The sequence below is a fragment of the Bos indicus x Bos taurus genome, chromosome 19, assembly GCF_003369695.1.
Source record: "Bos indicus x Bos taurus breed Angus x Brahman F1 hybrid chromosome 19, Bos_hybrid_MaternalHap_v2.0, whole genome shotgun sequence".
NCBI lineage: Eukaryota > Metazoa > Chordata > Mammalia > Artiodactyla > Bovidae > Bos > Bos indicus x Bos taurus.
In genome coordinates this window covers 45578288-45603834 of record NC_040094.1, presented here as the reverse complement: position 1 = coordinate 45603834, position 25547 = coordinate 45578288, and the positions used below count along the sequence as shown (strand labels likewise).

The window sequence follows — 25547 nt, the reverse complement described above, 5'->3', positions numbered from 1 at the left end:
ACAAAGAGTCAGACACGACTGAGCGACTAAGCACGCACACACCTTATCAGTGATCTGTTATCAATTTAAAATTTTTTTCCAATTGGACAAGTGAAAAGTAGTATATTGGTACAGTTTTAATTGTAAATCCTAATTACAAGTGATATTGAATATCTTTTCATGCCATATTATTAAAAGCCATTTACATTTCTTTTTCTGAGAATTGTCTCTTCATTGCAGGTTTTTTTTTTAATTGAAGTGTAGTTGATTTACAATGTTGTGTTAGTTTCTACTGTACAACAGAGTGATTCAGGTATATATATTATGTGTGTTCTTTTTCAGATACTTTTCCATTATGGTTTATCATAGGATATTGAATATAGTTCCTTGTGCTGTATAGTAGGACCTTGCTGTTTATCTGTTGTATATATAGTAGTTAGCATCTGCTAATCCAAAACTCCTAATTTATCTCCCCTCCCTTTTCCCCTTCAGTAGCATAAATTTGTTTTCTGTATCTGCATTGCATATTTCTATTGAGGTTTTTTTTTGTTTTGTTTTAAGTATCTGTTGGAGCACTTTATGTGTTAGAGAACTTAGGCTTTTCTTTTAAGAACTACAAATAATTTTAAGCATTTAGTATATCTTTTGAATTCTGTATAGGATTTTCTAGCGTTCTAGAATTTATATTTAATATAATTAAATTTGTCAATTCTTTCATTTGACGTCTAAGTAGTTTCATTTTAGAAAAGTCTTCACTACTTAGCTTATTATGAAAAAAATGTTCATTTCATCTAGCATATTGCTTTGCTTTTAATTTGAAATCTTGGATCTATTTGGAACCTAAAGATCAAACTTTTATGTTTAATTTTTTCTAGATAGCTACCCATAGTAGTTCAATATCATATATTGTATGTCCCATCTTTTTCCTGTTAGTTTGAAATGCCACCTGTATCATACATTTTCTCAGATGTCTTTTTAGGTCTTCTGAACTTTATTCTGTTCCAGTCTTCTAATCATTTTGCCAATCCCACCTTTTAAAGTTACTATAACTTCATAATATATATCTAGAGAAGCTTGTGTGCCCTTGTTTCTCTTTCTGAAATTTCCCAACCATTCTTACTATTTAATTTTACACATTAAATTTAGAATTAGTCTGGTTCCAGAGAAATTCTACTGGTATTTTTAGAAATCAAGATTGAATTACATTTAGATTAATTTAAGAACTAATATTTTTATGATTGCTTTTGTATCCAAGAACACATAATGCTTTAAGTCTTTAAAGTATTTTGAGCATATAAGTCTTTTTTGTTACTTGGTATTCCTTGGTAGTATGTTTCTCGTGAAGCTTATTCCTCAGTATTTCATGTACTGTTGCTATTTTAAATGGAATCTTTAGTTATATATCTTGTATATCACTGTCAGTTTTTTCAGTGACCTTCTGTTTGGTCTTAAAACTAAATACTAAATTCACATAGTATAGGAAAAAGATCATTAGGTCTTGAGTTGTATTTTAGGCTTTACAGCTAATTTGTTGAGTGATCTTAAGCAAGTCATTATGATCTTTAGTAAAATATGCGTATTAATCTCACACTGCGGCGCTGGTGCCAGTGCAGAAGACGTAAGAGTTGCGGGTTCGATTCCTGAGTTGGAAAGATCCCCTGGAGGAGGGCATGGCAACCCACTCCAGTACTCTTGTTTGGAGAATCCCATGGACAGAGGAGCCTGGCAGGCTGAAGTCCATGGGATCGCAGAGAGTGGGAAGCAACTTAGCACACATGCACATTCTCATTTTTCAGAGTGAAAGCTTTGTATTTATTATAGGTTGAGCAATTCAAGCAGATGTGCACTTCTCAGATTTACTTGGAAAGGAAAGCTTTTATTTTTAAGTTTGGAAAAATTAGTAGAAATTGGTGGAATGTCTCAGTGCTTACTGAATTGTGTGTCTGAAGCCATTGTCACCTATCATACTTGAGGGTGGGAAAGGAAAGTATGTTTATGATTTGAGGTATATCCTGGGAGGAAAATTATGTATATGTAGCTTGCATAGACTTATTTTGGTTGCCAGTTAATTATGGTTATTAATTCAGGGAGAAATTTAAAGTGCCCTTAGTATTTTGAACCTCAGGTAAAATGCTCTTAGTAGTTAGAAGCTTTAGTTTCTACTGCTTTTTATTTTGCCTCAGAAACTTTTTTGCCGTTTGGTTCAAACTTACATACATGTCAGTGCAGTTTCTTTTTTTTTTTTTTAAGCTATGATAACTCTTCTGTGATATATTCTCCTAATTACTTTGACTGTGCTGGGTCTTTGTCAGGGACTGCTCTTGGCTGCTGCGCCAGGGCTTCTCATTGTGGTGACTCTCTTGTTGCGGGGCACCGGCTCTAGATGTGCAGGCATCAGTAGTTGTGGAGCGTGGGCTTCGTTTCCCTGAGGCATGTGGAATCTTTCCAAACCAGGGATGGAATCCGTGTTCCCCGCATTGGCAGGCTGATTCCTGTCCACCGTACCACCAGGGAAGTACCAGTGTAGTTTTTGTTTGTTTGTTTGTTTTTTAAGGCGCACAGGCTTAGTTGCTCTGTGGCATGTGGGATCTTCCTGGATCAGGGATTGAACCCATGTCTCCTGCATTGGCAGGCGGATTCTTCACCAGTGAGCCACCAGGGAAGTCCCCCCGGTGTAGTTTCTTCAGATAGGAAAATGGAGATGAGATCCGTGCTCAGAATAGTTCCCTTAGCAAAGCCTTAAAGTAACAGGTTATTTTGGTTTTAAAAACTCCATTTAAGGCAGTATATTAACATTCAGTGCCTTCTCTCAGGAGATAAATCTTTTGGGTTTGCACTGAGTCTCATGGGCACATTCTTATCCCCACAGAAGAATCCTTGATATGAAGTGAAGTGATTAGGACAGGAAGTATGAGTTTTGTAACGTTTTCACATGCCAGGCAAACATTTAATAGAATTCATAATGGACACTGGAACGTTTTTGGTGGCTGTTTTAATAATCATTTTCTCAAATAGACGTAGCTCCATTTATTCAGTATCAGACACTCATAACCAGCAGGTAGCAATGGCACAGTGCCAACAACTATGCGTTTCAAGGAGTATTGAGGATGTTAATCTTCTGTGTTGCTTCTGGACCACTTTAGAGTGTGTTTCTAAAGAAATGAGAAGAGCAGCATTATGATACTAACTGCTATATAAGATATGTCAGAGAACTAATAACTTTTGATATATCCTTACAAATTAAGAATTACCCTGTTGTCTCATCATCCTATATTTTGCTCTAGGGTGAAATTTTATATAAGTTCTTTCCTGGATCCCTTTATGCAGGAGCGGTGTAGTAATTGTATCAAAGATTCTATGAGATAGTTAACTTTTCTGTGATATATTCATTATTTAATTAGGTCCTTATGAATGTAAAATATGTATGTATGCAAATATTATGAAATTTGTACCCTGACCTATTTTTTAAATTTCTCTGGGGGCTTTTGTTGCATATGAAAGCTTTGCCAGCTTCATTATTACATGTTTATTGTAGAATATACTGAAAAGCAAATAATACAGAAATCATCAAATATCCATCCATATTTCCATTCAGATATATTATTGTGAATTTTTTTTGTTTGATTTTTTTGTTTCTCTATTACATATGAGCATTTTCCCACACAATGAAACATTTTAAAAAAACAGATCGCAAATTGGCAGGCTTTATTCCGCTAATAAGGTGTCTGGCTCAGTATTAAATATTTATTTTTCTTATTAGTTGCCAACATGAAAAAAGGAAAAAAAGAGACAGGTGGAAGTGCAAATTGATAAACCCCCTTAAGAAAGGAACCAATCTACTTAGGCTGACATATGTGGACTGCACAGCTAGCAATTCTGGGTCTAGGCATTCAACAGAAGCATACATATATTCACTGGAGGACACATTTGGTGTGTTCACAGTAGCATTATGCATAATAGCTTCAAACTGGAAGTTACTCAAATGCCCATCAGCAGTAGAGTGGATAGAGTGTGATATATACACACAATGGTGAAATAATAAAGCAAAGAAAATGAGTAGACTAGAGCTAAATGCAACAAGATTGGTGACTCTCAGCAGATGTTGAATCAGACACAGAAGTGTATTCTTTATGATTCTGATGTAAGAGAGTTCATTCTGTGAGTCCATTTATGTAAAGGTCAAGGACAGGTTAAACCAGTGAGTCTCGGTGTGGTATAATATTGTTTCCCAAGAGGCCTTTGGCAATGTCTGGAGACATCTTTGGTTGTCACAGCTGGAAGAGGCCAGGGACACTGCGATCCATTCTGCAATGCATAGGACCATCTCCCACAACAAAATATTACCCAATCTGTCAATAATGATGATTTCTCGTATGTAGGAAGGGGGCATAATTATGGCTGGTAATGCTTTGTTCTTGATTTCAGTGCTGGTTACTTGGTTATGTGAAAATTCATTGATCTGCACATTTCTGTTTGTGTACCTTTCTGTGCTTCCCTGATAGCTCAGCTGATAAAGAATCTGCCTGCAATGTGGGAGACCTCGGTTCGATTCCTGGGTTGGGAAGGTCCACTGGAGAAGGGATAGGCTACCCACTCCAGTATCCTGGCCTGGAGAATTCCATGGACTGTGTAGTCCTCGGAGTTGCAAAGAGTCGACACTACTGAGCGACTTTCACTTTCACCTTTCTGTAGGTATTTTATACTTCAATCAAAAAATTATCCCCAAATTGGGCTTCACATAAAAATCCAGGTTAAAGACTTACTTTGAAAGCTGTGACAATCTGATGACTCCAAAGGCTGAAGCTGATAAGCAGTAGCCCCTGTAGTTGGTCTTTGTGTTGTCCAGGCCCCACTGTTTTGTTTCAGTTACTTGTATCACTTACTGGTATCTGGATGTATAGAAAATGTCTTAAATGGCTTTTCTGAGGTATAATTCACACACTGTACAGTTCACCTGTTTAAAATGTACTTCGGTATTTTTAGTAGACTCACTGGGTTGTGTAGCCTTCACCACAGTTTAATTTTAGAATATTTTCATTCCCTTCAAAAGAAACCCTGTACCTGTTACCAGTTACTCTCTACTCCTCCCCATCTTTCTCCGTCCTAGGCAACCATGAATCTAGTTTTTGTCCCTGTATAGTTGTATGAATTTTGTAATCTCTGTCCTAAAACAAGATTTTTGGAAGGACTGATGTTGAAGCTGAAACTCCAATACTTTGGCCACCTGATGCGAAGAGCTGACTCATTGGAAAAGACCCTGATGCTGGGAAAGATTGAAGGCAGGAGGAGAAGGGGACGACAGAGGATGAGATGGTTGGATGGCCTCACCTACTCAATGGACATGAGTTTGGGTAAACTCTGGGAGTTGGTGATGGACAGGGAGGCCTGGCGTGCTGCAGTCCATGGGGTCACAAAGAGTCAGACACGATTGAGCGACTGAACTGAACTAAAAACAAGATTTATAATGGTTGTGCAATATTTCCTCATAGAGATTATATCATAAATTACATAAAATTCTTCTTTTATTGGGCATTTATTTAAGGTAAATTACTAGATGTGGTGTTACTGATTAAAGGACATAAAACATTTTAAAATTTCTGGTGAATATTACCATAATACCTTCCAAAAAGGTTGTACCAGTCCAGCCTCACCATCACTGTATGATAATGTTTTTTGCAAATTTTGTATTGTGACCCAAGTCATATCAGAAATGTTAAATGTTTATTTTTGTTTTTCTCTAGACATGTCATTTTCCTAGACTGTTTGTTGTTCATTTGATTCGACCTAAGCTTTAAGCTGTTTTGGACTAGTGTACCAATCCTGTCCTTTTTTACATGAAGACAGTACCACTTACGATGCACTGTGAATGAACACATTATTCCAGGTTCCCCATACTTCTCCAGCTGGTTCCTGAAGGTTCTTACATTCAAATAGAATGGCTTTTTGCCAGCACAAATTGACACTTCAACCCACAATGGTGTATTTTGTTTCCTTGTTAGTTAATAGGGCCAAGATACTTTCTCTCCTTTATTTTATAATTTGACTTACAACAAATTTTAAATATTTGTTTTTCAAATATGGTTCATAGCCAAGAGCTCTTTTGAAAAACACGTTGTTTTCCTGTTTGTAATACATAGATTACTGTTTGTAATACATAGATGAAAGCTACCATAATGCTTTTGCTGAGAAATTGTCACTAGCTAGTTATTAAATATCTATTATCACTCATGCAGAATTAACTTCCATTTAAAACGTTCCAGTTAAACAAAACTTCATTGTAAACCCTTTAATTGATTCCTTGTGTCTGCACATAAAGCAGTCTCATTCAGGAGTGTGAATCACTAGCACAATTCTTAGTGGATCAGCTCGTAATCTGGGAGGCCCAGATAGTTAATACTTGTGAATCATGATGAGTCAATATGGAAATTTTTCAGTTTAGTCCAACCGCGGATTTTCTGAGATGACTGTTTGGAAAATGCCTTTTTGAAAATTTGATGTCTTAATATTGTTCAGTTTTGGCACCCCACTCCAGTATTCTTGCCTGGAAAATCCCATGGATGGAGGAGCCTGGTGGGCTGCAGTCCATGGGGTCACTAAGAGTCAGACACGACTGAGCGACTTCACTTTCACTTTTCACTTGCATGCATTGGAGCAGGAAATGGCAACCCACTCCAGTGTTCTTGCCTGGAGAATCCCAGGGATGGGGGAGCCTGTTGGGCTGCCATCTGTGGGGTCGCACAGAGTCGGACACGACTGAAGTGACTTAGCAGTTAGCAGCAGTTAGCTGCTTGTTACTTTGCTTCTTTCCTGTCCTTGGAATTCTGAATTCACATAATTTATTGGTTGTTTTGTGAAAAATGATCTGCCCGAGTTGATTTTCATCACCTGTTAAGGACCTTGGTAATGATCTGATGTGATATTTTTCACTTAATTCACAAATGAAAAAGTGGAAAGAAATATTTGTTCCTGAAGTGCCTGTTAGAATCTCTTGGCTCTCAGGTCAGTGCTTACTCTCTGTTTCATAAAAGTCAAGGTTAGAATCACTTTACTTCCCTGGTGGCTCAGACGGTAAAGCGTCTGCCTACAGTGTGGGAGACCTGGGTTCAATCCCTGTGTCAGGAAGATCCCCTGGAGAAGGAAATGGCAACCCACTCCGGTACTCTTGCTATTAGTTCATCCTGGATTTTTGTTTAGAAAAATAATTAAGATTTTTAAGTGAAAATGAAAGTGTTAGTTGCTCAGTCATGTCCGAGTCTGTGATCCCATGGTCTGTAGCCCACCAGGCTCCTCTGTCTGTGGGATTCTCCAGGCAAGAATACTGGGGTGAGTAGCCATTCCCTTCTCCAGGGGATCTTCCCAACCCAGGGATCGAACCCAGGTCTCCTGCATTGCAGGCAGATTCTTTGGAGCCACCAGAGAAGCCCAAGTTTTTTTTTTTTTTTAATTAGAAGGAGATTAGGACTTTCCTCGTGATCCAGTGGCTAAGACTCTGCACTCCCAACACGGGGGGCTCCAGGTTTGATCCCTGGTCAGGGAAATAGATCCCAGATGCTGCAGTTAAGACCCAGATTAGTTAAATAAATATTTTTTTAAAAAAGGAGATTAAAACTTTGCTCTGACACAACTTGATTATGCATTTGCAAGACATTTGAAATAGCACTACTTATTTTAATTTTTTAAATTTCCTAGTTAGTTCAGTTCACTGAGCATCTAAAAATTGACAAGGGAAAAGTTATATACTTTTTTAGTTCCTCTGAATCCCTTGGGAGCTTTTTTTTTTTCCCCTCTACATGAGTCTATGAGAAACTTTTTCAAAGAAATATATAAAATTGATATTTTTGGATTAATGGTGTTTTTGTGGCCAACGTTAATAGTAAAGAGATTGTAATGGAAAAAATGAGTCAGATAAACTGGAAAGTAAAGCATTTCCCTGTAGAGTCACTGTTCTATAAAAATGTTTAAACTTTAACAGATGATTCCAGTTATTTCTTCTAGTCTTTTGTTGTATAGCATATATAACACTGAATACCTCTTTATATATATATATAAAATATATATTTTATTTATTTGGCTGCACCAAGTCTTCAGTTGTGGCAAATGGAATCTAGTCCCCTGGAAAGGGATTGAACCTGGGCCCCCTGCATTGGGAGCTTGGAGTCTTAGCCGCTGGACCACCAGGGATGTTTGTAAATACCTCGTGAATACAACTGTAGTTTTATTAAGTGTTTGTAGTTTCTTATAAACTAGTAATACTTTATTGCAAGCTTCTTGATGGTAGTAAATACTAATTGCATGAGTGAATTTTAGTGTTTTTTTTTTACTTTTTCATTGTGGTAAAATATCCGTAACATGAAATGTACCATAGGTCTGTAGCATGAAGTACATTTACATTGTTGTGCAGCAGTCATCTACATCTGTCTCCAGAACTTTATCTTCCCAACTGAAACTCACTTCCCATTAAATGCTAACTCCCCATTCCTCCCAGCCCCTGGCGATCACCAGTCTATTTTCTCTCTATGAATTTGGCTATTTCAGGGCCCTTTTGTGAGTAGAAACGTGTAATATTTGTCCTCATGTGACTGACTTCTTTGGCTTAGCCAGCTGTCTCCAAGGTTCATCAGCACTGCAGCATGTGTCAGAATTTCCTTCCTTTTAAGGCTTAATAACATTGTGTGTGTATACCATATTTTGTTTATGTGTTGGTGGATGCTGTGTTGCTTCCGCCTTTTGGCTGTTGTGGTTAGTACACTGTGAACATGGGTGTACAGATACCTGTTTGCATCCCTGCTTTCATTTCTTTTAGGTAGACATCCAGAAGTAGAGTTTCTGGATCATATGATACTTCTGTATATAATATATTGAGAAAATCATAACATTTTCTGCAGTAGCTGCACCATTTTACATTGTCAGCAGTGCACAACAGTGATTCCAGTTTCTCCATAACCTTTTCAGCTCTTGTCTCATTTCTTTTAATAGTACCCGTCTTTTTGGGTATGAAGTGGTACCTCACTATGCGTTTTTTGTCTCATTTGCATTTCCCTAATGATTAATGACAGTTTAAAACTTCTTACAGTTTAAACACAGATTAACCCAAGTCTTGTTTGTTTAAAAATGCGTTAGAATCATTGGTAAGGGAGTGAGGAAAACAGCATTCTCATATCCTTGATAGTGGAAATACTAACAGGTACTGGCTTTTTGGAGGGGCCATTTGGTAATACATATTAAAAATTTTTGGAGAGATAGTGCATTAAAAAAAACTGATTTTTTCTTAGTAACACACATACACAAAGTTTTTCACAATTTGTACAACTTTGTACAAATTTCTTTTATGCAAAGAAATTCTTTTATAAATTTATCCTAAATCTGTAATTGGAAATGTGCTTCCCTTTAGCTCAGATGGTAAAGAATCTGGCTGGCATGCAGGAGTCCTGGTTCAGTCCCTAGGTCAGGAAGATTCCCTGGAGAAGGAAATAGCAACCCATTCCAGACTTCTTCCCTGGAGAATTCCATGGACAGAGGAGCCTGACGGGCTATAGTCCATGGGTTCACAAAGAGTTGGACACGACAAAGCGATTAACACACACACACACAAAGTCTTAAGTATTATCGTAAATCATTGTAAACAACTTAAATGTTTAACCGCAAATGTGTTAAATTCAGATTCAGTACGCCTGGGAGTGGGAATTGGGTAAGTAGGACCTGGGAATCGGCATTTTCAGTGAGCACGCTGGATAATTCTGATGAAGGTGGTCTGTGGACCACATTTGAGGAACGTTACTCATTACTTAACATGCTTTACTTTCAGGTTTCATGGTGTGCTAAGCCCCTCTGCAGACTGGTCTTTGACCTCCCTGTTCAACCTTCTCTGCAGCTACTTCTCAAACATCCTCCGTCGTGTTCCAGTCTAAGAGCCGTGTGCCACTTTTTACTCACATCACGTTCTCCATCTGCCTTGCCCCTACCTCCCACCCCAGCTCTGCCTGATGAAACCATCCCCGTTCTTCAGAGACCCACTTGTCTTCTGCAGTAAGCTTAAACTTTTTTTCCAGCTTTATTGCAGTATAATTGACAGTTTATACTTTTTAATCTATAAAAATTAGTCTCTTTTCCTTCTCTGAGTATTTTCACATTTTGTACTTCTATTTCATTCATTGTGTTCTGCTCTGAAATGATTGTGTTCATGGACAGTGGACATATTTTATATTTTCTGCCTCCTGTAAATCAATTTAGATCTTCTGTTGAATGTAACACACATATATTGAGTTATATATGAGGGCTCAGAGAATTTTTAGAAGCATGGACTTTCCTCTCAAGAAACTAATATTCCAGCAGAAGAAACTGATACCACTAACTTCAGTTTACTAGATTAAGTCCTGATATTGGTGGAATAAAAATTTATTATGGACTTCCTGAGGAGGAGATTAAATGAGGAGGTCTAGAAAACTTGAAGTGACCTTTAGGCTAGATCCTAAAGGATAAAAAATTTTCCCAAGTAGGAAATTGTGGAAAGACCATATAAAGTAGAGGAAAATCAATGAGCAGAGATTCAAATTTATTAAATTACTCAGTTAATAGTTCTTCTAAGTGCCAGGGTTATAAGAACAAAGTATTTAATTTGATTGAGGTGACAGATAATGAACAAGTTAACAAATAAGTGTTTGAGGTAGTGTTGAGTGCTCTGAAGAAAAGAAGGCAGGGCAAGGGTGTAGAGAGGATGAAGGATTTTATTTAAGTTTTTTTAACTTTAAAAAGTTTACAAAAGATTTATTTTCAAATCTCAAGCAGACTTTATTTTCTAGGACATGGAATGTTTTTGGGGGTGTTTTCTTCAAAAAGACAATATATTCCTTTGGTTCAAAAAATAAGACTATAAAAAGATATGTAATAAAAGTCTTAATTCTATCCCATTCCTCTTTGTCTCCTCCTCCACTTTTATTCATTAAAAAGAAAGATCCTTGTGTTTCCTTATAGAAATCTAAGCAAAAAACACAGATTGATATTTTTTCTCTTTATAGAAAAGATGTATACATATATACACATATACTTTGCTGTTTTCACTATTTGAATGTCTTGACTATCTCTGTACAATTCAAGACATTTTGAATATCTTTTCTCATGTTTTACAGCCACGCGGTATTCTGTTGTGTAAATAGGCCATGGTGCATTTAACCATTGCTTTGACAGGGGACATTGAGTTACATAGGAACAGTGTTCTACTTTGATCATTCCCAAAAGTGAGGTTACTGGGTCAAAGGATACAGATTCACATATAATTTTGTAGGTATTAGTAAATTGCCCTCCCACCAGCAGTATTTGAAAACATATTTTCCATAACCTCTCCCACTTCAGGATTTTTGCCAGTATGATAGGAGAATTGTATCTCAGAGTAGTTTATTATTGAGATATAATTTATATACCCTAAAATTTGCTCTTTTAAAGTATACAATTCAGTGGTTTTAGTATATTCACAAGGTTGTGTAACCACCACTATTGTCTTAATTCCAAACCTTTTCATTATCCCCGAAAGATAGCCTATACCCATTAACGATCACAATCCATTTCCTATAGGCCCTGAAGTGAAGCTCAGTCGTGTCCGACTCTTTGCGACCCCATGAACTATACAGTCCATGGGATTCTCTAGGCCAGAATACTGGAGTGGGTAGCCTTTCCCTTCTCCAGGGGATCTTCCCAACCCATGGATCAAACCCAGGTCTGCCACATTGCAGGTGGATTCTTTACCAGCTGAGCCAGAAGGGAAGCGCATAGGCCCTAACAACCACTAACTAACCTTAGTCTCTGTTGATTTGCTTATTCTGGACAGTTCATATAAGTGGAATCATACAATTGGTGGCTTTTGTGTCAGACTTCTTTCACTTAGCATTATGTTTTCATCCATGTTGCGCATTTTTTAAGGGGAATTTGTGTTTTTCTTTCTGTGGAATGTCTGTTTTGAACTCTTTATATATACTAGAGATTAGCTCTTTGCATATAAAAGAATTACTGAAACCTCTTTCCCCAGTTCATTGTTTTCCAGTATTGTTTAAATTGTTTTTTCTTTTATCCGTGGAGACACTTTTTATTTTTTTGTACTCAGATTCATCTTTTCTTCCCATGTCCAGAGTTAACAGATATCAACTACGTTTTATTCAAATACTTTAAAAAATCCATCTTGGCCCCACTGATTTGAGGGGCCACTTTCATTAGTGGCTTTTCAGCAAAGGAGTAACACATCCATTTTAGAGAGAGAATTCTAGTGGAGATACAGGAAAAAGGCTAAAGAAAGGAGAAGGTAGAGTGGGTATTCATTTATATCCTTTCAAGCTTTTTTTTTTCTTCTAGGGTTTTGTAATGCATAAATTTTATTTGTTTTCACAGTATTGGGATAATATTGTTCTGAGTCCTGTATTTCCAGTTAATACATCAGGGACATTTTTATTGAACAGATATTTATTGAGAGGGACTTCCCCAGTGGCGCAGTGGTAAAGAATCTGCCTGCCAATGCAGGAGACTTAAGAGACATGAATTCAATCCCTGGGTAACCCTGGGTCAGGAAGATCTCCTGGAGTAGGAAATGGCAACCCACTCCAGTATTCTTATCTGGAAAATTCCATGGATAGAGGAGCCTGGCGGGCTACAGTCCATGGGGTCACAGAGTCGGACACGACTTAGCGAACACAACTTAGTGACTAAGCACAATTTATTGAAAACCTACTACCTTTTTGTCAGGCTGTGGGGTTTTAGGTATTGGGGATAAAAGAACAAAAGCCTGCCTTCAAGGAGTTTACCGTCTATAAACAAATTGTAAAATAGAAATTATGTGAGGGGTAAGTGCTATAAAGAAAAATTAAAGGAAAAAAAAAAAAAAGAAAAATTAAAGGGCTGGAGAATGAGAGATGTTATTTTAGAGGAAAGTGGCCTGAGGAAGGTCATTAGGGAGATGACTTTTGGGCTGACTTGAATAAAGTGAGAGTATGTTCTGCTAATATCTGTGAAATTAAATATTTCAAAGCAGTGAAAATAACAAGTACAGTAATCTTGAAGCAAAAGTATGACATGACTGGTATGAACAGGGGATTGCAAGGATGTAGGTATTCCTTATTCAGAGTGAGCGAGAGCGGAGGGTAAAGAGACCAGAAGTGTCCTAGCAGCTTTGTGATAAAGGATGCCATCCGTAGACTGTGGTGAAGATTTAGGTTTTGTTCTGGGAGAATTTTGAGCAAAAGAGAGACATTATCTGACTTGTTTTCTAAAAGCTTTACTCTGGTTGCTTTTTGGAGAAGAGACTTGGAGGGTTAAGAGGATAAGCTGCTGCTGCTGCTAAGTCACGTCAGTCATGTCCGACTCTGTGCAACCCCGTAGATAGCAGCCCACCAGGCTCCTGTCCCTGGGATTCTCCAGGCAAGCACACTGGAGTGGGTTGCCATTTCTTTCTGCAGTGCATGAAAGTGAAAAGTGAAAGTGAAGTTGCTCAGTCCTGTCCGACTCTTCACGACCCCATGGACTGTAGCCTATCAGGCTCCTCCATCCATGGGATTTCCCAGGCAAGAGTACTGGAGTGAGGTGCTGTTGCCTTCTCCGAAGAGGATAAGCTAGGGGACCAATTAGAAGACTCTTGCTTTTATAGTAATCTTGGCTAGAGATGAAGGTGACTTGGATCAGTATGATAGTGGTAGAGATTGAAAGAAGTGGTTGGACTGGATATATATTTTGAAGATACAACTGACAAGATTTGCTGATAGCTTGGCTATGGAGTGAGGAAAAAGAGTGAGGTTGTCTTGAAAATTTTGCCTTAAAAACGTCATGAATGACAAAACTACTTACTGATTTGGGAAAACTGCAGACAGAATAAGAGTAACTCTTTGGAGGAGAGGAGGATTGGTTTGGGGTATGTTAAATTTCAGGTGCTTATTAGACATCCAAGAGAGGATGTAGAGCAGCAATTGAATTTAAAGTCTGAAATTCCAGGGAGATGTTGGGGCAAATGGGACATCATTTACAGCTTGATTTCTGGTGAAGGAATCAACAAAGGGTGCTGAAAAGGATGGGCTAAGATAGAACAAAAATCAGGATATGTATTTAGAAGTTTGGAAAGGAGAAGTGAGACAGAAATAGAAACTGAAAAATAATAGCCAGGAGAGTTTGATTATCAGGCTGGCCAGTGCCTCCCTGCACCCCACTATAGGCAACTGCTGATGTGCTTTATGTCATTGTAGATTAGTTTGCGTTTTCTAGAACTTTTATAAATGGAATCATACAGTGTGTTCTTTTTTTTTTTTTTTTTTGCCTGACTTTGAGATTCATCCATGTTACACATATCAGTAGTTTATTGCTGAGTAGTATTCCATTGTATGAATATACCACAATTAGTTTATTCATCAACCTGATGATGGACATTTGTGTTGTTTCCAGTTTTTGACTATTACAGATAAAATTGTTGTGAACATTTATGTTCAAGTCCTTTTATAGAAATAGGGTTTTACTTCTTGCCTAGGATCAGACTGGCTGGATCATATAGTTGATATATGTTTGCATGTGTATGCTAAGTCGATTGAGTCACGTCCGACTCTTTGCAACCCTATGGACTACAGCCCACCAGGCTCCTTTGTCCATGGATTTTTCCAGGCAAGAATACTGGAGTGGGTTGCCATGCCCTCCTTCAGGGGATCTTCCCCACCCAGGGACTGAACCTGTGTCTCTTATGTCTCTTAAATTGACAGGCAGTTCTTTACAGCAAGCTCCACTGCCACTGTTTTGCAAAGTGACCAGTGTTTAGAGTACCAGCTTCTCCACATCCTCACCAGCACTAGGTATAGTCATTCCTACCCAGTGAATGTCTTTTTTTTTTTTTTTGCTTTTCAGAATCTCAGGGATCTCCTCCCATAGTCATTCTTTTTAATTTTAGCCATTGTGTTCTGTTTGTCCATTCTGTTTATGTGTTTTCTTTTTTCCATTTTCCTGTAATTACTTGAACGTTCTTTAGAATTCTGGTTTGATTTATTTACAGTATTTTTGAGCACATCTGAGCACATGTTTATCTCCCCTTTAACAACTCTAATCACTCCTGGACCGGATTTACCAACTTCTCTAGCCCCTATTCTCAATGTCCAAAGAAGTTATCTTTCTTAGTGAAATCATCATTTTTCTTTTCCAACTGCCAAGAAACCTTGAAGTTCTTTTGGGGCTTTTTATTTTATTGTTTTTGGGGGTGTCGTTTTGTTTTTTTAACTTGCAGTTCATTCTGTGTATAAGATCTTAAACTCTGAAATTTCCCCCTTGATCTTTGTGAGTTTACTTTATTATTTAGTCTAATTCTGATCCCCATGATTGAGATAAGGTGCCCTCGTCCATGTTCACATGGGACCTGTACTTTGTTTCAACTCACCTGTAATGTAATTCTTAACTAGTGGTTAAAAGCCCAGAATCTGAAGTAAGACTGACTTCAGATTCTAGCTTCACTTCTTAATAACTGGGTGATCTTGGGGAAATTTTAAAACCTTTCTGGGCCTCATTTCTTCATTGTTAAATAGACCTGATCATATAATCTACCTCCAGAGATAATCCAAATAATGAGCTTTTACGTTTGGTCTCCAAAGATGCTTTTAGTTTACAGAAAAAGGCAGTAAACTTTGACTTGATCCTGTTTAGGATATAGCTGATAGGAAACTCTTCAAATATAAATAATTTGGGAGGGGATTACATAATTTATTACCATGTTGATACCAAGTAATTTTTAAAATTCTCTTTTCTAGTGTAAGACAATGTAGATTTGAAAGTTTATTTGGAAAACAGACTAAAAATAGCACGTTTGATTTCTGTCCAGTACATTTTATGTAAGCAAACATAATTTTCTTCAGTATGTGTTGTGTTGTGGGGTGGGGATAGAATCAAGAATACTTTTGAATTATGGGCTACCAAGAATTTTGCAGATTATTTAAAAAGCTATCCTAGAAAGAATATTTATTTAACAGATTGACTGGTGTGACTATATAAAGTAGTAAATTTTGGAGGAAAACAAATATATTTATATTAAATGTCAAATGCAGAATACATTCTGCAGATAAATGGGCAAAAGAATAGGAATAGTTCATGAAGAAGGAGGACTATAGGGGGAATGTATCCTGCTGTATTAAAAACATACAAATTGAGATATTTTTGAAATTCCATTTTGCATCTGGCAGAGTAGCATAACAGACAGTGCTGACGGGGTTGAGGTAAAATTGTAATTCATTGCCAGGCGTTGTAAATTGCTAGAACCTTTTTAGAAACTCAAATGACTGTACAGGGCAAGAACCATGCAGATGTACATTTCTTGTGTCCTAATTCTACTACTTTCTAGATTTGTCTATAGATAAATTCAGCCAAAGCATAAAGGATATATTCAAGAAGATATTGTGTCAAAATACGTATAAATCTGTTGGCTTTCCTAGTTGGCAAAAAGCATTTAGTTGTTCAGCATCCCTCCCCCCATCCCCACCACCACTCATCACACATTCCCATGTCACTTTCCATTCATAGATAGAATACGGAAATGATTTTTATTTTTTCATGAAAGCCATTCACAGTTAATTGCACACTCTGACTCCTTACTCTTTAACCAAGTTTGTTTGCTGAAGCAGGGATGCCAAAGAAGACCGTGTTCTGCCTGTTGTTGTTGTTGTTCAGTTGCTAAGCTGTGTCCTACTCTTTGCGACCCTGTGGGCTGTAGCCCTGCTGGGCTTCTCTGTCCATGGCATTTCCCAGGCAAGAATGCTGGAGTGGGTCACTGTTTCCTTCTCCAGGGGATCTTCCCGGGTCAAGGATCAAACGTGCGTCTCCTGCATTGGCAGGCAGATTCTTTACTCCTGAGCCACCAGGGAAACCCTGTTGTTTTGTCTGTTAGAAGAGCAAAAAAGCGGTAATGAGAAAAGGGAGTTTTAGTGGTGCAACAACATGGTGAGACCACACTTGGCAGTGGCACAGTTTTGCTTAGAAATGTCAATTCCAGAACCCACAATTCTACTAGTTGACTTTTTTCTCCCCTTTCACTCCCTCCCACTTTCCCTTTCTACCCTTCCCCACAAATTTGAGTAGTGTACTCTGATATTTAAGCCTTTCTCTTAATGCTTACAAGGAGAGGAAAGGGATTTGGAAAAGGAAAGAGTATCGAAGGAAAAACCCACTGACAGCTCAGTAGATCCGAAGAGTGGTGATGCTGCCATTTGGTTGGGAAGCCTGTGGTTACGTTAGAAAGAAAACCACCCATCATCCACTTTATGAGATGCTGAAGTTGCAGTACTGTACACTTCGTTTATACTCAAGGTTTGGGGATAGGGTGCTGTGGCACTTATAAAACCTTTGGAAAACCAGGCTTTTAAGTGTTCAGCATTGTATAGGCCTGCAGCTTAACCAGTGTGAATGTGTGTTTCTAGTTGTGTTTAAATGACTGCTTTATTATACAGGCTTTGAAGGATTTGCCATTGATCCCCTCCCCCCAAAAAAGTTAAGATTATTGTATGAAATACTGAACTGTTGAGAAATTATTTCATAGCAATAATTGTTAAAAAGATACCCATTTGTTTTTGGTACAGATGGAAGTGTAGAGAATGAGTTTTCTAACTAACCAATGATTGCACCTTCATGATTTGGCTTATTGGAACAAATAAAATTTCAGGCTTTAAGGGAAATGCATTAGACATGGCATTTTGGAAAAATGTGAGTCTAGACCTGTGGATGTGATTCATTATGGAAACCTGGCTTACATCACCATTTAAAGATTGCTTATTATTTACTTTTGTTTTGGTTTTATAACTTGTGTATAGAGTGAGAGGAGAACTGTTGAGCTCAGTTGGACATCAGTGCTGGAAACGAGAGTTGTACTTGAAGTCCTGTGGTGAAATACTTGTGTGACTGGATTCTTCTGTATGTAAATCTTGATATTTTCACGTTATGTAGATGCCTCTGAACTTTTTTCTTCTTCATTGACCTTTTGGGAATTGTTTTGGGGTTTTTTCACATATCTTACCAAAATATTTTTTATTATTTTGAACATATAATAACTTTGAACATTCAGGGTTTGTTTTACATTTTATTTATTAAATGATAGCAAATGAGGATGATTTGTGACCATGGCTATCCCAGGGTTGGCAGAACTTGATAATGAGAAGTAATTTGTCCTGTGTATATACACTAGTAATCACAGTACAGGTGCAGATGTTTTCTTTCTGTGAGCAGTCGAGTCTGTGAATCACCTCCTGTGGATATGGGTGTCCCAGTGACAGGGAGCCGGCTGTTGGGTGTTGTAAATAAACAGCTTGCTCCTAGCTGGCTGCTCCAGAGAAGAGGGCAGGAATAGAGCACGCGGGATGAAGATTTTCTCAATGCCTATAATGACCCAGCTTAAATTCATTGAGATTTTCTGCTGTGGCTTTTTCGTATAGATGCCAGAGTTCATCTGTTTCAGATTTTCACAAATGATTCATCTTCCTGTCATATTTTCTTAGACTACAGTGAGTAAAGCATCTTCGAGTCACTTTTAGGTATTTTCTCCTACCATGATGTATTGGAGAAGAGAAGAGTGATATTCAAGCTCAGTCCTGTTTCCATCTCGTGCTGATTGATTCCTGTGGTACTGTACCACTGTTTCTCCCTGAAAATGGCATTCTGGTGATTTACTGTTTTCTGTGGGAGAAAACTTACGGCCTTCTCTTCTGTTTCTCTTCCAGAGAAAATCTGGAAAAGTTGTAAACAAAGCATCATTTCTCTAAGAAAATTTTGGATAGCAGAAATTCTGGATAACAGGTAAAAAGAGTATTTAAATTTCTTTGATGATGCTGATAATCAACTGTAATCTGCAGAAGTAAACCAAGAGAGGAAAGAGGGGAAGAGCTAGGTGTGCTTTGTGTCAGGGGTTGAATTAGGGACTTTACATATATTATCTTGTTTAGATGGTTTTTACCAAGATTCTGAACATAGATCTAAGAATCTCAGAATAAAACTAGCTTTGAAATGCTGTTTTAAGTAGATTTACCTATTGATTGGATTTTCTGTCTGCAGGCATTTTTTAACATCAACCATAAATTAAATACAGAAATATAATACAGAATGCTAGAATCTGCTATGTGATGCACCCTAGCTAAGACTTCTGAGTTTCTGTCTTTTATTCTAGTTCTTGATCTTTGCCAGTTATTAATATTTGCAGCGATACCATCTCCTTAATTCTTTTTAATACTTTGTTACCAGATCCAGTATTTAAGTTTGCTAGTAAGGTACCTCTTCACAGTGGAGTCCAGCTCAAGCGTCCCCATTGTGTTCTCAGTGGCAGTCTTACTGTGGCTGAACAGGTGTGCCTTTGTCCTCTTCCCTCTATCTCACAAAATTCAGGAAGTCTAAGAAATAACACTATATGTAAAACATCCAGTATAAGTATATTAATTCTTAAATATACATTAAGAATTGTATTCCAAATGACAGCTACAATTTTACCTTTTAAACTAGAGAAGACATGAAAAGAAATCAGACTTCCCTAAGACCCTGTCAGCATAAACCAGTGCTCACAGACTGAGGTGAACGGCCCTTCCCGATGGTGGTGCGGCGCGTGAGGCGCTATTTATTCTGTCATCTAGTATGAGCCTTGAAGTTAGATTTCACGTATGTAGAGAAGTAGTTTCTAAAGATCAATAAAAAAGATTTTAATATTTGCTGATCTTCCTTTGGTCTTTTTCATTTTTGCCAGGGCGGACCAGTTTAGTCACCATGAGTTGGAGCTTCCTCACTCGCCTACTAGAGGAGATCCACAACCACTCCACATTTGTAGGGAAGATCTGGCTCACGGTATTGATTGTCTTCCGGATCGTCCTTACAGCCGTAGGAGGAGAATCCATCTATTACGACGAGCAAAGCAAATTTGTGTGCAACACAGAGCAGCCAGGCTGCGAGAACGTCTGCTATGACGCCTTTGCACCCCTGTCTCACGTGCGCTTCTGGGTGTTCCAGATCATCCTGGTGGCCACCCCCTCGGTCATGTACCTGGGCTATGCCATTCATAAGATTGCCAAGATGGAGCACGGTGACGCAGACAAGAAGGCCGCTCGCAGCAAGCCCTACGCGATGCGCTGGAAACAGCACCGGGCTCTGGAAGAAACGGAAGAGGACCATGAAGAGGATCCCATGATGTATCCAGAAATGGAATTAGAAAGTGAGAAAGAAAATAAAGATCAGAACCAATCTAAACCTAAGCATGATGGCCGGCGGCGGATCCGGGAGGATGGGCTCATGAAGATCTATGTGCTGCAGCTGCTGGCCAGGACCGTGTTCGAGGTGGGTTTCCTGGTTGGGCAGTATTTCCTGTACGGCTTCCAAGTCCACCCATTTTATGTGTGCAGCAGACTCCCTTGCCCTCATAAGATAGACTGCTTTATTTCTAGACCCACTGAAAAGACCATCTTTCTTCTGATAATGTATGGTGTTACAGGCCTTTGCCTATTGCTTAACATTTGGGAGATGCTTCATTTAGGATTTGGGACAATTCGAGACTCGCTAAACAGTAAAAGGAGGGAACTGGAAGATCCGGGTGCTTATAATTATCCTTTCACTTGGAATACGCCATCTGCTCCCCCTGGCTATAACATTGCCGTCAAACCAGATCAAATCCAGTACACCGAACTGTCCAACGCTAAGATTGCCTACAAGCAAAACAAGGCCAACATCGCCCAGGAACAGCAGTACGGCAGCCATGAGGACAACCTCCCACCCGACCTGGAGACTCTGCAGAGGGAAATCAGAATGGCTCAGGAACGCCTGGATCTGGCCATCCAGGCCTACAATCACCAAAACAACCCCCATGGTTCCCGGGAAAAAAAAGCCAAAGTGGGGTCCAAAGCTGGGTCCAGCAAAAGCAGTGCTAGTAGCAAATCCGGGGATGGGAAGACCTCCGTCTGGATTTAATCCTGGCTGGGCTTAGAGCTTGTGCTTTCGTAGTTCGTGGTAAGCGGCGGCTCACTGAAGAATGACTTCCGTTGAGTAAACATTTGGCTCTGCTTATCTTCAGGGATGCTGTTGGCTCATGATCCAAGCTCAGGGGACTCTGAAGGTGGGGCTGGGACAAGGGGGAGAGAACGGGAAACACAGCGTTCCTGGATATGAGTTCCAGCAATAATACAGTTGCAGAACTTTACATTTGTGTCTTCCAGATCTGGAAAAGAACAGATATATTTAAATCATTCTTGTTGAACGGTTTTTGTATGTACAGTATTATGGTACTTTTTTTTTTTTTTAGTATGAGAACTTTTTTTTGTATTTGTACATTGGACCACTGTAGTTATACTTTTATATTAAAGGGGAAAAAAATCCTTAAGGTAATGCCTATTAGGCTAGTGTTATTACTTTGTTCAGCAAACTCTACCCGGGGTTTAAAGTTTTAATAGATGCTATACACCTAATAAAAAGTGCCTCTCGTGTTACCGGGACGATTTCAGATATGTGAGGAGCTGAAGGGGGATGAGTCAGTTCTTAGCCTCAGAGAGGAAGTCCACGGTAGAAGGAGATCTCTCTCTGACTTGAGAAATCTTTGAATCTTATTCATATGCCCAGAGTTGTATCTAGTCTTTGAAAAGCTATTTTTGTTTCAAGTGATTCACTGCAGGAGTCCTTTAAATACCAAGCCTTGCTTTGATGGTGTGTATGTAACGTCAGTTGTTTCAAAAGTCTGATGCACAAAGGTGTCCTCAACCAGTAGCAGTGTGGAGACTGCGGCTAGAACTGTTCTGAGATTCCTCTATCACCAAGCAAAGCCATGCCTAGAAAATAAGCCCTGATGTTTAGTTGTGGGCCTGTCTGATTTGCCTTAAATCTGAATCAAAAAACCTGCCTCTGGTTTCTTAAGATGCCAGTGTTGAATATTTTCTTTATATGTTAACAATAAAAATACGAAAATTCCCTTCTAGGCTAAAAATTAATCAAAGCCATTTATACTGCATGTGGCAGAAGGCCTAAGTTCAACTTCCTTCTTATCATTTACCATGGAATTTTTATAATTTACCTACTTCTGCCAAAGTGGGTTTCTGCCCAGAAGACTAGTTCAGACCTGGGAGTCTATCTGTAAATAGTCTGAAAGAGAATTTCAGTATTTATTCAGTATAGGCATATCTGTTTGTCAGTGACAAGCATTCATGTTCACATAACACCCATAATTTGCAGTATATTTAACTGCCATTTTCAACCTTCTGTCGGATAACTTTGTTCTCTCTGTCATGTTCACATCATTTGTCTTACAGTTTAAGAGCTTCTGAGTAAGAGCTTGGTAAAGATTTAAAGGAAGGAGATTTTGCTTCACTAGGGAGCATTTCATTTGGGACCTCTCACTCTTCTCTAACAGAAATTTAATTGCAAGCCACCTGTAACTTTGAAATTCCAAGAGTGGGTTTTATTTTTTTGCTCTTAATTTTTAAGTGTCAGTTCTTTGTTATTTAGGAGGGTCTTAGAACAGCATCCTGTGTATAGTTCTTTTTTCTTTGTTCTCCATTTCTCCCCTTCCCCCAAAAAAAATTCAGTTGAAAATTTAAGCTTATCTTCTAGCCATGCATTTACATTTATTTTGCTTTTTTTAATCTGTAAATTTTACCCAAGAGAAGCTCCTCAGGATCTCTAAACACTTGAGCAAAAGGTCACCTCCAGTGAGACTGAAGGGAAAATTTCAGAAAATGACTTATATGTGTATATATCCTGGATAATTACCAGATCTGCACAGTTTCCTTCAAACAAAGTGTTACTAAAGAATTTCAAGTAATCATTCTAAAACAGGCAAGATTTTAAATTATTCAGGCTGGCTAAGATAAAGAACTACCAATAATTCTTATGTCAGTAGAACTTCATGCAGACTTCTGAACTGAAGGACAGAAAAAAATACACGTAGGTTCATGTCCATCTATTCAGAGCCTGAGGGAGAATAGAGTGGTTTTGCCATTGGGAGGGTTGGGAATTTGAATGATAGGAGAGGGACGGAGTCAAGCAAAAATGCCAGGCAGACATTCGGCGCCAGAGGCATCCACTTAGTTTCTACAGGCAGGGCCTCCGGTGTTTCATCTTGGCTTGTTCTGATGAGAATGTTATCTTTTGTGTCTGGATAATTCTTCAACTTCCTCAAGTACATAGAAAGATATTCTGGGTCACCTTCACATGTGTTCAAATCTATTTTTATTCTCTCACTAAAGTTCTAATTATGACATAGATTTCCCAACTCTGACTGCTTCCTTAGTCCATTTCTTTTAGCCTTTGAACATACAAATTTGCCAAAACCATTCTCACCTAATAACATGTCAGTGGACCTACATTAAGAAAATGGCCCTTTCAATGTCTGGCTTAACCCACTGAGTGAATAAAAATATTGTTCCAGTTACTATTCTGGAACTTGCAAGTGTTTGTATAAACAGCATTTTTTTTTTCCTATCAAAATCACATTCCTTTGAATTGCTGTATAAGACATGCTGTCTTATGACATGCTTCTCCAAATAGTAGTTGAGTGCTTAGTCCTTCACATACTATAATCAGGATATGGTCAACAACATGTTTATATTCCTTAATATACCATCATTTATTCAGATGTGTGTCCTTTATAAAGCAAACAGGCTTTTTTCCCTTAGTTCAAATTTGAGGGACGAATTAGATAGCATTTTCCTCTAAAGAAATGTTAATGTTCATTTTGTGGCTTCCTTTTGCTTTCTGCCTTAGTTTTGCTAGCTTCTATTTTGTTCATTTAAAACCACAGGCGTGTTATTTCATTAGAAGTCAGTTTTTCTGGGGATTCTCCTTGACTAACATCTGTAGAATTACTTTTGATAAAGATGAACTTTGTCATCTAAAATGGTTCTCACAGGTTAGAACTCCCACACATCTGTCTTTAAAAGGACACCTATGTCTTTGAAAAGAAAAATGTCATCATTAGGTACCTTAACTGTCATTTCTTTGTGGTATGAAACTAAGCAATTCCCTTTACTTTTCCAAGTTCCAGTAGCCACCTACCTCTCAGAAGTGTTACGGAGTAGTTAGAGAAAGCCTCTGGTGAAAAGTATTAAAAGACCAACTGTTGGTCATTGTCTGAGCTTGAAGCTTCAAAAAAATCATTGAAAGAACTATATGATATAGTAAGAAGTCCTTCGGTGCTCTTTATCACAGGAATCAGTTGTTGAAAACACTGAACTTGCTCTAGCAGCTTATTCCGAGAATGGACTTAAATGTTATTCCTATTAGTCATACCTATGGTTTACCCGTTAAGCTTATAAATGTCCTGGCTTTGTGTTTTCCATCTCATTTATGGGACTGTACACTTCTAAAAATAATACCTATAGTTGAGGATAAATTTTTGGCCAGGCAGTGTTTGGTAAAAGGCAAGTATGTTATACTTGAACCTACTTCAAGAAATGCCTTTTTATAAAGCAAAGGTCTTTCCTGACTGTGAAGTAAAGTACCTGAAGTCAGAGATACCCAGTTGCTGGTCATTTTGCTTGGAAGGTTCCAGATATTGATTTTATCTTCATAAAATCATGTAATTTCATGAAGAGTCTTACCACCTAAAAATAAGCTCCTGCACTTATACAGTGCTGAGTTTGGAAATAAAATTTCAACTCACCTACGTATCATAAATCTGTAATAATTCACAGTCACCATCAAATGTTAGAATCATTAGGTTGACTTGCATACTTGTCACTCATTCTGGCCATATATCATGGAGAGTTTAAAAGATTTTATTTGTTGTCTCTAATGCAGTTGTGTTGTTTTTGTTTTTAATAATGGTGTTGAGTTTGGTTCATGCACATTCCATGTTAAGAATCATACTTTTAAAAGAAGCAATCCATGTATTCCAAAATGCAGGAGTCCAAACAGAAGAAAGCCCTACCCCTGTACAAAGTCTCTACAGAAATGAAAGAAGTAAGAGTTCTGCATTTCAGGCTTGGCTTGTTGAACCAGCAAAGACATTTGGCTATAATATGCTTCCAAGACCGGAAGTGTTTTTCTTCATTATACTCTCAATTGTGTTCTCTTCAATAAATCTCTTACAGAAGTCTCTACCTCAGGCACTGTTAGATATGATTAGTGTATTGATACTGAAAAACTTAGCTAGGACGTCAAACTCTTAAAGGTAATTTAAATGTAAAATTCAACTGTTAACTAGCAGTTTAACGTCATGTAATGTTCAGTTTGGATACTGTATGAACAACTAAGGAGTTACCCATTCTAGTGCCAAAGATTACTGGTTACTAATTTCATTCTGTACAGTTAATGTAAAACTTTACACAGTGGGGACAGACTCCTCTCAGGGCCTTGTCTCTAGGAAGATTTTTGTTGGTTCTGAATGTTTGTCATTTCCAAATACAGTTTAGAAGATTCATATGTGGTCTGTGCATCTTTTTCGAAACTTGAAAACTCAACTGCCAGGACGTGTCATTTTGAGGATTTTTACCCCATCCTTTGTATAACATAGTGCCCGAGAGCTTAATGGTTTACACAGGAAACCTGATACGGAAATCTCTTCCAGTACATTCACCTGTAAGTTGATCTCAGTGGGAATGCAGGAGCAGGAAATTTTCAAAGTAGAG

General features: G+C 38.1%; 1 protein-coding gene across 6 annotated transcripts in view; it reads left to right on the top strand.

Annotated features, from left to right (window-relative positions):
- GJC1 (gap junction protein gamma 1) overlaps positions 1-25339 on the top strand; it is a 32979-nt gene extending 7640 nt beyond the window's left edge. For 3 of the 6 annotated variants that reach the window (XM_027517385.1, XM_027517382.1, XM_027517384.1), the window contains exons 2-3: positions 18681-18756; positions 19691-25339. In XM_027517385.1, the coding sequence (XP_027373186.1) occupies positions 19711-20901 (1191 nt within the window). In that variant the 5' untranslated portion in view covers positions 18681-18756; positions 19691-19710 and the 3' untranslated portion in view covers positions 20902-25339. Of the gene's footprint in view, positions 1-9531; positions 10006-16788; positions 18584-18680; positions 18757-19690 lie in introns of those variants that run through there. The other 3 variants (XM_027517383.1, XM_027517381.1, XM_027517387.1) reach the window with 3 other exon arrangements.
- The last annotated feature ends 208 nt before the right edge of the window (positions 25340-25547 follow it).